The 16431-nt window shown below is 44.9% G+C and overlaps 1 protein-coding gene across 2 annotated transcripts in view; it reads right to left on the bottom strand.

Annotated features, from left to right (window-relative positions):
* Positions 1-16431, bottom strand: part of Pebp4 (phosphatidylethanolamine binding protein 4) — a 212348-nt gene that overhangs the window by 94939 nt on the left and 100978 nt on the right. For both annotated transcript variants that reach the window (XM_087586610.1, NM_001447136.1), the window contains exon 4: positions 472-570. In XM_087586610.1, coding sequence (XP_087442736.1) covers positions 472-570 — 99 coding nt within the window. The remainder of the gene's footprint in view (positions 1-471; positions 571-16431) is intronic.

Here is a 16431-nt window from a genome sequence, read left to right as displayed (position 1 = left end):
CTACTTAGTTCTGTATAAAGAAGGCAATGCTTCCTGCAACCTTTGAGCCCCTGGTATATTAGTGGAAGGCCCATCACATGATTCCCCCCTCCTGCCAACAAAACTAGGGACCCCTCCCCCACCCACAAGTCTACAGTGATGTACTTGTGGACTTGCAGAAGTTTTGTGGGTCAGTTCTTCAGTCATCGACTGAAATTGATATCAAAGAGGGGATTTCTATCACAAAGAACAGCAACTGCACAGACAACCAGAGTTTGCTGCTCTTCTCACCCAGCCCACCATGGCTCACATTTAGATGTGTCTTTGAAGTTCTTAGAAACTTTGGGAATCTGACCCAGAAGATCCCACTTGCCCTCATCTCCAGCTCTTTTGGGTACGTGCTAAGAAACCACACAGGGCAATGACCTCCCAGCTACATTCCCAAACAATTCCAATCAAGTTTGAATAGAAAACACCCCTCTTTCTCCTTACTGTGATGTTGGACACCACCCAGTGTCTCCAGTATTTCATCCTGGGATTAGACCTGCTGGGGGCATCTGGATCCACCATCACCAGCAGATACTGTGCACCCTGTAACACATGCATCAAGAAGTAATGTAACACCGTGCCTGGCACTTGACAGAACAGTACCAAAAGAGAAGACTTTACTCCCTGTTTCCAGCTGAGAACGCAGCCGGTGCCTACTGCATCCTACCTGCTTTGTTCTGACACTCATGGGATTTTCCTCATGTTGCATGCTTACTCTCAGAAAAACGAAGTCTGTGAAAGAGTCAATAGGACTCTTGGCCTTGATGTAGAAATAAATCCGATGAGATTTTACTAAGCACCTGGGGTGGAGTGTGTGCGGGGTGAGAGTCCAGGGTGTCATGCTGGGAGGAAATGGTGAAGCCTACTACAGCAGGGTGTCTGCCCTTCAGGAGCTTCCAGTACATTCTCAGGTACTGTTCACCCAACAAACCAGTGAGAGCTTGTGTGTTAGAGCTACCAGGTGCATTCATCCCTTCAACAAACATTTAGCTGTTTCCTGTGTGCTGGGAACAACTCCAGGTGTAGGAATACGACATAGTGAGATCCACACACCCTGGAAACTTCTGTTTTAAGGCACATGTAATAAGAATGAATATATAAGAAAGAACTAACACAGCCAGCTGTTGGAAGTGCAATAGGGTCGGCCGAGGAAGCATAGGCAGGAGAGAGAGAGAGAGAGAGAGAGAGAGAGAGAGAGAGAGAGAGAGAGAGAGAGAGAGAGAGAGTACGAGCTCCCTAAGGCTTTCCTGGTGTATTTGTGGAAAGAATTCTTGTGGCCTGACTAGGGCAGACAAGGGGAGGGGTGGACATGCTGAGTGGAGGGGGGTAGTTGGGAGACACAGAAGGTTTTCTAGGCATAGGTGAGGAATGGAATTTGACTCTAAGTACAGCAGGATCACACAGGACTGTGTTATGCCTTGTTTTAGGTATTTGGGGAGATGAGGTGGGCTGCTAGGTAGAGGAATGGTAAGCAGGGACACACGAGGCAGCAGGAGCTAGAACAGGATGGTGGTATGTTGGACGACAATGGTAGATGCGGGACTAGAAACCAAGAGAAGCATTTCAGGTAGACTCAGCAAGGCTGGCTAATGGACTAGATGGTAGAACAGAGAGGAGGGTGTGGAGAAGGAAAATCAGGAGTCACTTCTCATTTTCAGCTTGAACACCTGGCTATTTTGTTTGTTTTGTTCTGTCTTTGAGACAGGGTCATGCGATGTAGCCCAAGATGGCTTTGAACTCACATTTCTCCTACTCTTGCCACTAAGGTTTGAGATTACCTGCGTAGGCCACTATGCTTGCCTGGCAACTGGGCCACTGAAAATAGAGCTTAGGAGGGGAGAATGTTTGGAGGAGAACATTAGCTTTCTGTTTCAGGTCTGATAAGTTTGAAAGGTGGGCTAGAAGACAACCCAAGTCTGCATATCAGAAGCTGGAGTTCAAGGGTACTCACTGGGCCAGGTGGATATGTATATCTGCTGGGCACGGACATGGAATCTGTCAGCACATGACATAACAAGAGAGCTGACACAGGAGAAAGAAGGGTCCATGACTGAGCTTTGGACCATGCAGATACTGAGAGAGCAGAATCTGGCAAAGGAAACAGAGGTAGGTGAGGTAGGTGAGACCTGGAAAGCAGGTGTGTCCCAAGAAAGAGAGTGTGGGGCATTTGGTAGAGTCCTTGCCTCAAATGCAGGAAGCCCTGGGTGTGACCCCAAGCACCACATAAAGGGACGTGGTGTACACATCTATCTTCCCACCAATCAAGAGGTGAAGGCAGAGGGATCAGAAGTTCAAGGGCATCCTCAGCTGCATAGGAAGCTTGAGACTCTCTCTCTCTCTCTCTCTCTCTCTCTCTCTCTCTCTTGCACGCACACATGTACACACTAAGTAATAAATAAAATCACCAAAAAATAAAGAAGAAGAAGGAGAGAAGGAGGAAGGGGGTCAATCCACACCAATACCTCTAGATTCAAGCGGTGGTTCTCAGCCTTCCTAATACTGTGACCCTTTAACACAGTTCCTTATGTTGTGGCGACCACCCCCACCATTAAATTATTTTTGTTGCTACTTCATAGCTATTTTGCTACTGTTATGAATCACAATGTAGACATCTGATATTCAGGATCTATGATATGAGACTCCAATGAAAGTGTCATTTGATGCTAAATGGGGTCATGGTCCTCTGGTTGAGAACCATGTTCTAGAAGAGCAAGATGTGGACCCATGTATGACAAGATGAGTTGACAACTTTGAGATAACTGTTATCTTGATAAGACCTTTTTGGGTGGGATTGGAAGGGGTGGGTGGGGCTGAGATGGGTTGTGAGGAATTGATACTCTTAAAGATGGCTTGGAGCACGGCTGAGACATGGAGTGGCTTTTACTAGGGAAGAGAGAGTCAAGAGCTTTGATTTGATTTGATTTTTGACAGGGAATACATGGGAATGCTTGTAAGCCGTCCTCTAGTAGGAAAGGGATGCAGATGGCAGGGAGTAGAAAGGGAATCATTGTAAAAGCCAAGTCTCTGCTAAGTCAGAGGATCCACAGCAAAACCAGAAACTGGGTCTTTGTTATGAGCAGGGACAAATGCAGAATCAAAAGATGTAACAGTAGCAAACCCTGACACTGTCTTCTGATTGCTTGTGGCTCTTTGTGATTAGAGGCCAGGTTATTAGGAGGAAGGAATTATGATAATTTGGGGATGGGAAGAAGAATGGGATTATAGTATCCAGCGGTATGCTGGTTAACTGGCAGTTAGGCTTAACTCAGATGGAGACTTAGGCTGGTGTTCTCCTGGAGGGAAGGAGGAAGAAAGTAAGGATGGGAGAGCGATACAGGCATCTTGGCCCTCTTCTTGACCTGGACACACACATAAGTGCTCCACATCGTCCCAAGCATCCTAGCTGAGGAGTGTTTATGAGGCTCTAAGGGAATGTGGAGGAGGGCAGCCTGAATATTTCTACCAAAGGCATACAGGATTGAGCTTGATCTCGAAGGATAAGCAGGTGAGGGGTCAGAAAAATGTCTTCTTAGGCAAAGCAAATGGAGCGTGTGAAGACATGGGGCTGCTTGGAAAAGGAGACGCCCAGAGCGAGTCTGTAATTTTCTCCTGGGCAAGATCATACTGACTTGAGCTGGAAGACAATGGGCCAGCAAGCGAGGTGTTGGAATAGACAGGCAGAGATGGCCTTCTCATACATTTCCCAAGACTTCAAAAATGATCATGTATCTGGGGATGCTCAAGACTGTCCAGGGATAACCTGTGGAGAATCAAAGGGAAACCCCAGGGACTCAAACAAGTGTGGAGACAAGACGGCAGAGAAGGGAGTTAGTTAGTTGAGAATTAGGGAGCAGCGGAGCTGTGGGCTCCAGGAGGATGGAGATGGGCCAGGGTGGCCCTGGGGAGGTGTCGCTCCACAGAGACCATGAAGGTGGCCTTGGGGGCCACTCGTTACTCCCTAAAGAAAGAGATAAAAACATGTTTTGCTGAGTGTTAAAACCCAAAAGGAATAGTGAGCCACATATCAGACACGGTAGAAGCCTAAACCCAAGAGTCCAAAGACAAGCTCGAACAAGTCTCCATGGACTCAGGAAGGAAAGGTAAAAGGGGAAGACTCCAGGTATGTGCGTGATCCCTGAGGAGTCCCAGAAGGAGGAACCTGCATGTCGGATGCATCCCAGAATTGGTTCTAGCTGAGCAGTAAGGAAAACAAACAAACAACAACAACAAACAAGGTGCAACTACAGTGAAAGAAGAAATTAGGCCTCAACCCTCCATGCTTTCCTTTTCTATTTTCAAATGACATGATTGTCTGTGTGAGAATCCCTTTTCAGAAACCCTGAAAACAACTAAGCCCACAGAAAAGTAACTTTTTTAATAATTACTAATAATAGTAATGAAATGTACTTTTAAACACCATTAAACTCCATTTTCAGTTGTAACAAAAATTTAAACTGTCTCAGAATAAACATGATTAAAAATGTAAGATTTTTAAAAAAAACCTACAAAATTGACTAGCTGGAGAGACACATTCTACTTTTAAGCTGAAATAAGTATTTTACCAAAACTGCAAGAAAAAGCTTTAATTAACTCATTACTATAACCACAATTGTAACTAAAATCTTAAGTAAATAGCTTGCAAACCTCACGTGTAATCATAAGACTTATATTTAAATTTAAAGAACAGCAATTAAAAGAAAAAATTATCAAAGGCAACACTGAAAAAGATGAAATAGGGATGTTATTGACTCTGAAGACATAAAGATATATTACAAAGCTAAAACAACTAGAACAGCATGGCACTGCAAGATAGGTACTAGAGACCCCGTAGTGAGAAACTCGAGTTTCAATGTACCTATATTTAATATGATAGTAGTCTTTAATATTTGCTATTTAATATATATGTTAAATCAGAAGAGTAAGGGGGGGTATTATTATTAACCCTATAGTCAGATGTGGTGGTGCACACCTTTAATCAGAGCAGCTCTCTATGAGTTCAAGGCCAGCTTGGTCTTAGCCAAGGCTACATAACAAAACTTTGTCTCAGAAAAAAAAAACCAACTAACTTATATAAATACTATGGCTATGTCAAAGTTTTATTTCTGTTGCTGTGATAAAATACCCCAACGAAAAACAACACAAGGGAGGAAGGGATTGATTTGGGTCCCAGGTGACAGTCCATTATCATGGGGAACTCGGGGTAAGGGACTCAAGCTTCTGACACATCACACCCACAGTCAAGGGCGCAGGGGGAGCACAGCCACTAACTTACACAGTTAAAGGCCAGGTCATGGGATGGCATTGCTCACTATCAGGGTCCTTTCACCTCAGGTATCCATCAAGACAACCCCCCACAGACGTTCCCGTAGACCAATGATTCCTCACTGAAACTCTTTCTCTTCTTGGGCGGGTCTATGTTGTGTTAGGTTGACAGCTAAAATTAGCCGGCACAGGGTTAATTGGCTAGTTACATGGACTAGATAAATTGAGGTCTCTGTTTCTTTCAGGCATCAGAAAACTGTCATATTTAAATATGAAAGTGAAAAGGACTACCTCTAAAAGCTGGTTTAATAACAGAACATTGAATCTATGGAACAGAACACACTATTGGAGTGAGATCTTTATATCACTAATGTGAAATAAGCAAGTTGCACTGCAGTGTGCATGACATCTTAAATGTGCGGAAAACTTTATATATCTAGCTATATATATATATTTATAGATATATCTCCATATGCACAGAAAAATGTCTGGAGAAATACATACCAAACTGTTAACAGTAAATGGCATGAAAGAAAAGATTGATATCATCTGACTGGATATATTTTAAAGTCTTTTATATGGCAGAAGAATGTTAAATAAAATCCAAGGAGAACAAATCGAGGAGAGATAGTTACAAAATCTATGAAAAAGTACTTAATATATAAAGTATTTTTTTAATCAATAAGGAAAGGACTAGTAGTAGGTACAGTGGTGCGGGCCTTTAAACCCAAGCACACAGGAGGCAGAGGCAGGTGAATTCAAGGCCAGACTGGTCTACAAAGCAAGTTCTAGGACAGTCAGGGTTGTTACACAGAGAAACCATGTTTCAAGGAGAGAGAGAGAGAGAGAGAGAGAGAGAGAGAGAGAGAGAGAGAGAGAGAGAGAGAGAGAAAAGAAGAGAATGGACAATATTAAGTCAACTTGAAAACTAAGAAACACAAGTGGTCCAGACATGTAGGAACAATTTGTTGACTTTCACTAACAATGAAATACAAGCAAAATATAAAATAAAACCCTTTGTCTATAAATATGCATTTTTAGGATTTTATCCTGAGTTTTAAAATATGTAGGACCAAAGGATGGGTTAGAAAACCCAGTGAACCCTCACAAATTCGTCATCTTCTTAAAGAGGAAAGAAGGCACAGACCATCTATGATAAACGTGCACACACCGTATCTTTAATTACCCTCTGTGCTGCTCTTCTGTCACTGTGACAAATGCCTTACCAAAAAAATGACTCCAGGGAGGAAGGGCTAATTTGGGATTAGAATTTGAGGGGAGACAGTCCACTGGGGGCAAGCAGGAGCAGGAGGCAGCTGGTCACATGGCATTCCTTACTAGGAGGCACTGGAAACTGGGCCAGGCTATGAGCCCTCAGGGTGACCCTCTTCCTCCTCAGGGTTCCACAGCCCTCCAAAGCAGCGCCACCAGTTGGCCACCAGTGTTCAAAGGTGTAAGATAATGGGTGGCATTTCACATTCAAGCTACCACACAAGTCACAGAAAGCCTCGGACCAGGAAGTGCATATGTATGTGACTGACTGACAGCTCTATTAGCGGGGGGGGGGGGGGTTCAGAGTCTTTTTCATCTTTATGCTCTTCTATATTTTTTAAGAGTTTCTGAGCAAAAAAAAGTACTTTTTTTTGTGCTTAAAATATTTAGGCCTGGGAGAACAACTAAAGCCACCATACAAAGTTCCAGAATCTTCCTTCTTACTCAGACAGCATCCAGTGGCATTCTTGCCCATAGTGGGCTTCCCTTCAGTCCTTGTCCCTGGCTTTCCTGGAAGCTCCTCCCTGTTCCTACCACAGCTCTTCCACGCTCCTGTTGGCCTCTCTGTTCACTGCTCCAAGAGTCTTTTTAGGTGGGCCTGTGTTGTATGGCCCTCTCCACGGTGCTCATCTGCTAGGGATCACAACACACAACTACTGTAGCTTGAGTGGGATTCCCCCGAGACTTCCTATGTTTCCATTTTGGTCCACATTGTGATGGTACTGTGGTCTTTGGTCCATTAGAACTAAGGGCTGTTAATTCTTGGAAGTGATGACTGTAATTCTCATGAGATCCCAGTGAGTCCCCAGTTGCTTTCTGGCTGCCTTCTGACCATGTGTCTTAGTTAGGGATGCTAGTGCTGTGATGGAACTCCACAGTGGAAAGCAGCCTGGGCGAGAAAGGGTTTGTTTCACTCACTGGTCCACATAACAGTTCATTAATGACTGGGAGGGCAAGAGCTCAGGCAGGGAGGGATGGCAGAATCTGGTTAAGAGGCCATGGAGGGTGGTGTTTCCAGGGCCACCAGCCCAAGGATGATATCAATTACAGTTGGCTGGGTCCTCCCCCATCTATGACAAATGAAGAAAATGTCCTACAGACTGATCTTATAGAGGCATCTTCTCAACTGAGGTTCCCTCCTTACAGATGACTCTAGCTTGTATCAAGTTGATATAAACCTAGGCAACCCACCAAGTGACCCTGGCATGTTCCCTGACATGTGATGTTATCTACTAAAGGGTCCTCCCCAGCACCAAGTATAAACCTTTGTGATGCCCTTGAATCTCTAGAACACTGAACAAAACAATCCTCTCTTCTTTATGAACTGTCCCAGCCTTGGATGTGTTGTTAGAGTAACAGAGACTAGACAAACATTGTTACCTCTCTGCTACCTTAGAGATGATCTTTTAGGAACTCAGCAGAAAGAGAAGGGCTTTGTGGCAGTGGGGTTACAGAGCTCTTTCAAGGGACACAGGTCACAATGTGTCATGGTGCTTTCCACAGCCCTGACTACCAACAGAAGCTCCTAGCAAATAATTAGGGGGTGTGAGAGCGTGTGTGTGTGTGTGTGTGTGTGTGTGTGTGTGTGTGTGTGTGTGTTCACAGGAGAAGTAAGGAAACAAGCTCTTCCAGAGCTGGGCCGGGCAACTGGAGAGAGATCTGATTGTTCCTGGATCATACAGGCTGCTGTGGTAACAGAAAGAGACCAGACAATCTTCTAGAAGAGGAAACTCTTCCAACCATGGTGCCACATTCTGTAAGCATAGTGGAGGGAGAAGGATATTCAGTCAAAACGTGAAACAGTGGGAAGTTGGCAGCTGTCCCTGTCCCTCAGTGTATAATGTGCTGACAGGCCTGGGGTCAACCTCTGCACCGCAGAAAGCCATCAATCCCCTCCTAGACAAAATCAGCAACAAACTGATAAGGGATGGAGTGGTGCTCAGAGCCATTTGAATTCACTACCTGTGACCTGGCCTAGCTCTGGGACTGATAGAAACCTCTCAGGGGCGGGGAATAGCAGTGACCTAGTAAGATGCTTCTTACACAGTGACCTGGATTCAAGCTCAGTCCTCTCTTTCTGGATTCTTCCTAAAAAACAAAGAGGCTGAGGGAGATGATCTTTGCCTGTCTTCTAACATTTGAATCCTGAGATTTCTAGGCACCAAAAAGGTGAGTCTTCTCATATAATCCTGTTTCTGGGGTTTGTCCAAAGGGCCTGGTGTCGAGATCTCTGAGAGATAACTGTACACCTATGTTCCCCCTAGCAGGAGTCACAACAGCCAGGACACAGAGTCATCCAAATGTCCATAAGGAAACAATAGTATATGCGGATGGTCCTTAGTTTGTAATAGGATTATATCACAATAAACCACGGCAAGTAGATCAGGCTGAAAACTGAACATGACTTTATCATATGTAACCTGCCAATCATAATAGGTTAGCTTAAATGTGTTCAGAAAAACGTGCATTCACCTGTATTTGGGAGTCACGAGAGAGGTTCATGCTATCACTAGCCTGGGAAAGAGAAAAAGTCAGATTTCCAATCAACACATATTACTTTCATTCCACTGGAAAGTCAAAAAGGCCCTTGGTCAAGCTTTTGTAAGTCATCGGCCATCTATATACACAACAGACTCTCACTCAGCTTTTAAAAGGGAATGACTGTAATATGCATATTACATGAGTGAACTTTGAGGATGTTATCCTCCATAAAAGAAACTGTCATGAAATGCCAAATAATATATGATTCCATCTGTGTGTGGTGGCAGAAACAGACAAATGGGCAACAGAGGAGAGAATAGAGGTTGCGTGGTAGGAAGGACTTATGGATAATTGCTAATTGATAACTATAAACGAATAAACGTTTACTGTAACTTGAACACTAGTTGAAGGTGAATCATTGCAAAGTGGGTAAGGTATTATTTAGACAATGAAATAGAATACACAGAGAGCTGGGAGATGGCTCAGGCGGTAATGAACTTGCTGCCTAAGCCTGAAGACGTAAGTTCGGACCCCCAGCATCTGCACTTTTAAGAATCAGTTGTAGCAGTGCACATCTATAATCCCAGCACTGGGGAGGCAGGAATAGGAGAATCTTTGGGGATTGCTGGCTATCCTGACTAGCCTAACTGGTGACTTCCCGGTTTCATGGGAAACCCTGTCTCGAGACATAACATGAAGAACGGTCTGTGAGGATGCTCAACATGGACCCCTGGCGTCTACACACATATGTGTACCTGTGCACTGCCAATGTACCCCACATGTGCAATTGTGGGTACTTTGGGAAGATCTCCAGGGTATATTAAGTGGGAAAAGCAAGATGGGGGACTACTCATCTAGTGTCTTACTTTTGGGTTAGAAGGTAAAGTATTGCTTCAAATGTGCTTGCTTGCCTTTGAATAAACAAATAGTGACTTTTCTGTTGCTGTGATAAAACACCATGACCAAGAACACTAAATGAAGGCAGCTTTGATTTGGGTTTGTGGTTCCAGAGGGATAAGGGAACATCATGGTGTGGTGTCATAGCAACAGGCATCAGACATGGTGGCAACAGCAGTCAACCAAGAACTCAAAAGTCTGCCCCAGTGACATACTTCCTTAAGCAAGGCTGTGCTCCTTAAGTAGTGCCACCACCTGGGGATCAGGTGTTCAAATGCCTAAGACTCTGGGAGACATGCCTCATTCACAGACTGCAGGAGCACATTTGAAATGATTAATCAATGGTGCAGATGGTGATAGAGTGCTAGGGGTGGGATGGAGGGGACAGAGAGGCTGCTACATTATCACTTGACTCCTTTGAGCCCTGTGAACAGAGGACTTGCTAAAACCAGACTTCAATTACAATGTAAATTGGAAGACACGATGAAAGGCAGGTCTTCAGGATGTTCCTTACTCGTGCAAAGAGTTTTCGACATATAGCCTCATGGTAGAGAGGTTGGGAAGGTATGTTTCATGTTTTTTAAAGTTGGAAAATAACTTTTGGCCAGAGTCCCCACAGAACTTTTGGAACTGCTTGTTGGTGCCATCAGTCTTGATGACCTTGAGCATACTGAAGTGAATAGTCTTGCTCAGGGGCCTGCACTCTGTTCCACAGTTCTAGTGTCACCAATCTATATACCCCTGAAAGAGGGGGACAGGTACACAGACTTGGTCTTGTGATGCTTCTCAAAGTGACTGTACCTTCAGATGTAATGGAGATAGTCCCAGCAGATGACATGGTCCTCTGCATCTTTATCTTGGTCATGACACCAGATAGGATCCGACCTCTGATGGAGATGTTAACAGTGAAGGGGCATTTCTTGTCTATGTAGGTGCCCGGGGTGGCCTCCTTGGGCATCTTGAAACTTATACCAATGTTTGTGTAGTACTGAGGGAGTTTTTCTTGACCGGTTTCTCCCAGCTCTGAGAGATTAAAGGCTGCTTTTGGTAAACATGCTCCATCTGAGTCTTCGCCATCTTCCCAGAAGCCTGAGAAAAGGAGAAGACTGCACTCCATTTCTAAAGGGTAAAATTTCTTGTTACACAGCATGCACAAGGTACTGGGGGCCAGGCTTATGAAGCCTGGAGTCATGCTGATGACTTAGAGGCAAAATTAAGCATGAGCTCGGCCAGATGTCTTTTTGTTGTTGTAAATTTTTTTGATTGATTTTCTTGTTTTGATGCAGGGTCTCATAGTCTCTCATAGAGACCCCACACTCTCTATGAAGCTGAAGATAAACTTCAATTTCTGTTCCTCCTGCTTCTGCCTCCTGAGAGCTGAGATTACAGGTATGTCTTACCATACCCTGCTAGTACAATGATGGAGACTAGACCCAGCTGGGGCTTCATACATGCTAGGCAAACCCTCTATCCAATGAGCCACATCCTCAGCATGAGATGAATTCTTAAAATATGGCTATCCATTAGAACTGACACCTCTCAAGCCCACCTCTTTCAACATATATTTCAGCAATTTTCTTGTAGTTGAACAAGGGCTGTAGAGCCATCTACAAGCCACACTGAAAACATTTCCATCTCCCAGATGACCTGTGCCCACTTACTTCCCCAGATCTATGCAGTCACTAATTTGTTTTCTGCATTTCCAATCTCCTTTTGCCTTTTCTGAGCATTCCATATGAATGGAATCATGTCACTTGTGGTCTTGTGTGCATAGCGTCTCTTCTTGGCATCATTCTTGGAAGCTCTTCTACATGGCATCACGTATCAATATGTGTCAGTTCTTTTTTTCTTTTTTTCTTTCAGAAAAACAACTTACTACATGTGAAGACATTTTGCTTGTCTGGTTAACAGAGACTTAGGTTGTTTTATTTAGCACTAGTGATGCTGACATGAACACTTGTGCATGTCTTTTTTTTTTTTTTCTTCATTTCTCTTGGGGAGATGCCTGGAGAAAGATTTATGTGTAGGATGGTGTGATGGTTATCTCTGCTGAAATTGACACAACTTAGAATCACTCAGGAATAGACTCTAAATGAAGGACTGTCTGCATTAGGTTGGTCTGTGAATGATTGTCTTAAGTTGATTGATGTGGGCATTGTGGGCAGCATCATTCCCTAGGCAGGAGATCTTAGAGCATATAAGAGAGGAGAAATCAAGCTGAGTACAAGCAAGCAAGTAGCAAGCAAGCATGCAGGCATCTATTTCTCTTAGCTATTCACTGCTAATGGGATGTGACTAGCTGTTTGAAGCTCCTTCCTTGACTTCTATACAGTGATGGACTATAATCTGGAATTATAAGATGAAATATAGTCCTTGCCTGGGGTGTGGTATGGATGAATCAAGATGACTTCATACCTGAAGCCCTAATCCACAATGGATTGGTATTTGGATGTAATCACTTTTTAGGAGGTGGTAAAAGGGCAAGGTAGAGTCCTGGTGGGGGAGATTATTATCCTTGTAAGAGACACATAAAAACTTACTCTTCAACCTTCCCTTTTTATCAAGAGAGAGCTCCTTATAAATCAGGAAGTGGGTTTTCTCCAGACACCAAATCTGCATGTGAGTTGAATTTAGAGGTCTAGCTTACATATCTATGAGAATAAATGTTTGTGTCAGCCACCCAGGTGATGGGATTATTGCTCCAGAGGCCTAGTCAGACTCATGTATAGAACAATTAGACCCTAGTTTGTGGCAATATTTTGGGAAGCTGTTGAGCATATGAGAAGTGGGGCTAGGCTAGCAGAAGGGTGGGTCTTTGAAGGTTATATGCCACCCTGGCTCTGACGTAATGTCTCTGTTTATTGATCTACCAATGCAAAGAGCCTCTGTCACACACTGCCACCACCACAAATGGAGCCTTTCTGTCCTGCCTTTCCCAGCACAGTGGGCTGGAACTGTAAGTCAAAACAATCCTTTCCTCCCTTGGGTCACTTCTACTAGGCCTTTTGGTCACAGTGGCACAAAATAATAGTACATAGCCCAAGCTGACTAAGACAGATGCCAAGGCTGGCATCTGTCAATGCTGTCCCAATATGGCTATGAATGTGACAGTCTCCAATACCCCTTCCTTTTACCTGGCCATTTATACAGTCCTCTTCCCCAGAGAGAAGAAGGGATGAAAAAATAACCCTAGGATAGATTATGACCATGTTTTAGTGGCCCTTGGGACAGTCATGAGTCATAGAAATACTGAAAAGATGAAGCCCATATTAATCTGTCTTTTATTTTCTGGTGCTTTTGATGACCTGGAGAGACAACTTCTGCTACAGCGGGCCATTTCTCAAAGAGAACATGTTCTTCAAAGGCAGATTGACCTTGCTGAGGCTCACAACCTCAAACACCTCTCTTAGAAGACTGAGCACTCTCCCTGATGGAATCATTGTTCTGGTTCGTATTTGGCTCCTGTGGTAAAAATCAGCCTGGGGAGGAAAGGATTTATGTGGTTTAAAGGTTACTGTCTATCACTGAAGAGAGCCAAGTCAAAGATTCAAGGCAGTTGCTTGAAGCTGAAAAGCACGGAGGAAAACTGCTTATTGGCTTGCTCAGCCGCCTTTCTTATGCAGCTCAGTGCCTCCTGCCTAGGAAGGACACTGCCTACAGTGGGCTGGGATCTCTTTTATCAGTTAGCAAGTAAGAAAATACCTGTGCACGGCTGCTCAGATGTCAATCTGATGAAGGCAGTTCCTCCATTGAGATGCCCTCTTTCCCGGTTGTCTATGTTTGTTTCCAGTTTACAAAGACAAACTATGACAAGCATGGCAGAGGGGTGGGTTTGCCAGCATCCATAAGAACTGTGTAAGCCAGTCGATCTTAACCCTGTCTGCATGCTTGCCTTGCCGTCCCCTATATGGGAAAACCATGATGGAGAGGGCTTTCTCAAAATCTGTGGTCGAAACTTAATGGAGTTTGGAGGTGGGGCCTGTGGAGATAATGGGGGTTAGATGAGATTGTGAGGGCAGGGCCTCTGTGATGACATTAATGGATTTATAAAAATAGTGTCATGGTGTGACATGCTTTTGCCGTGTTCTCTGCCTCCAGAACCATGAGCCAAAGAGATCTTTACCCATCACAATTACTGGGACTGTGGTATTTAGTTTTAGTAACAACAAGTACATCAAGACTCAATGCTTCTTCTGCCTCCTTCCCTCTGCCTCATGATCTGCCACCGTGTCTTTGTGTGACCCTTCCTGGTATGCAGTGCTTTGTGTTTGACATAAAAGCTTGTTTGTTGGGGTTGGGGATTTAGCTCAGTGGTAGAGCGCTTGCCTAGCAAGCGCAAGGCCCTGGGTTTGGTCCCCAGCTCCGGAAAAAAAAAAAAAAAAGCTTGTTTGTTCTTTGATCACACTCTTTTCTGTCTGCCTGTCTTGCCACCCTCAAGTGAAACAAACCTTGGGTCCATTCTTGAGCAGGGCTCTTGTCTCTTGTCTCGTGCCAGTTGTCCATGAAGTCCACTGGAGACTTACAGGGACATGAGGTGTGTGCTCCCATTTTCCAAAGACCATTGATGTGACTTGTTGCCTATTAACATTCCTTCAGTGGAATCTGGGCCGACAGGGCCAGGTCAAGTTTAGTGTGTGTGTGTGTGTGTGTGTGTGTGTGTGTGTGCGTGTGCGTGTGCGTGTGCGTGTGTCTGTCTGTCTGTCTGTGTTTATGTACACAGGTATGGAATCCCTAAGATCTCACATTGATCCTGGAGCCTACCAGTGGGCTAGACTGTCTCTTTAGGAAGCCCTAAGAATCCTGTTTCCACCTCGATGCACCAGGATTATAGCTGCCACACCCAGCTATTTAAGTGGGTGCTGGGGATGCAAATTCAGGTCCTTGTGCTTGCTAGGCAGATGCTTTACCCACTGAGCCATGTCCCCAGCCCCTAAAGAACCCTGTTCTCCAAGATGGTGCTTAATCCTGGCCGTGTCTGAGTATCACCCATGGTGATTTTCAGAGCGCCACAGCTAGGCTCCATTTCCCTGGCAGAGGTTTGGATTTACAAACACCCGTGCATTGAGTTGGCATCCTCCCAAGGGGGTTCTCATGCAGAAACAGGGACAAGACCCACAGCCCTAATGTCTGCTCCCCTCAAAGTCCTCATCAAGCTTCCCATCATAAGCACGCATATTCCTTTCCTCCCATTCAGGGCACTTAGCCTGGGGCACGGTGGGTTCAGGGTGGAAGGGGCTTGTGTCTTCTTCATGAGGAAGAGCACCTCCCATGGACTCAGCTTTGGTCCTTGTGGAAGGACTTGAGCACCTATGGAACAGCTGAAGTACAAACACAGTCGCCCTGGGCTCCCACGGCTCATGATGATGATGGGTGGAACACAAATTTAGCCTGCAGTGGGTAGAGGCTTGAGCCACCCCCACAAAGTTCTGCATGAGAAATCTAGTTAAGAACCTCCTTCCTGGGAGGCTGCAGTGAGCAGCTGATCCTCACTGGGAGGGTAAGCCTAACAGGATACCAGCTGGCTACTGCCCCGAAGCCCAAAACCTTTCATACCAGGACTGGCTCATAGTCCACTGGACCCTTTCTTTGAACAGTGCTGAGGAAGGAGTATCCATGATGGCTGAACAGGGGAGAATCCACCCAGGATCTGGGACTCCCATCATGCTTTGCGGATTAATTGTTTTTCTTGTGGCAGTGACCAAATAGAAACAAGTTAATAGGTCTATCATAGCTCATAGTCTGAAGAGGATGGAGTCTATCATGGTGGGGAAGACATTGTGGAGGAGAGTGAGGCAGAAGCAGAGAGCTATGAATACCACTGCTCCGTTCATTTTCTCCTTTTGGTTTTGTTCAGGATCTCAGCCCATGGGATGGGACTGCACATGTCCGAGGTGGGTCTCCTTCACAGTTAAACCTTTCTGGGAACACCCTTCCATATATGCCCTGAAGTGGGTTCGCAATAGTGATTCTGAATCTTATAAGGTTGGTAAGGAATTGTAACTGTCACAATTTGACACATTGGAAAGAGGTGCTGTCCATGTTAGTGAGTTTTCACGTCATCAGGACCAGGCAAATCCTTGATAGAAACAACTGGTGTGAGGAAAGATTCATGTTGGCTCATGGCTTCTGAGGCAAGGTGACATTCACCATGAAGACAGGTGAAATTCACAGCAGTAGGAGCCTGTGGTAGAGCTTTCTTATGGGAGACAGATAAAAGGGGCTGGAACCTATGGCCAGGCCCTAACTTTCAAAGGCAAGGCCCTTATGGGCTGCCAACCAGGCCCCACCCCCTAGAGATCCTCAGCCTCCAGTTCAGGGGTACCAGTGCAACAGCTAGGAACAAATGCAGAAACATGAGCCTATGGGAACCATTTCAGATCGAAACCATCACACTGCGGGTCAACTGTCCCCCTCCCTCCCTGTTGCAGATGCAGGGGGGTGAAGTATTAGGTTTCCTAGGACCTGTTGTAATGAAGTAAGGCATCATGTGGT

Source organism: Rattus norvegicus, chromosome 15 (assembly GCF_021556685.1).
Source record: "Rattus norvegicus strain SHRSP/BbbUtx chromosome 15, alternate assembly SHRSP_T2T, whole genome shotgun sequence".
Taxonomy (NCBI): domain Eukaryota; kingdom Metazoa; phylum Chordata; class Mammalia; order Rodentia; family Muridae; genus Rattus; species Rattus norvegicus.
Note: the sequence above shows the minus strand (reverse complement) of the source record. Positions and strands in the feature narration are given on the sequence as shown.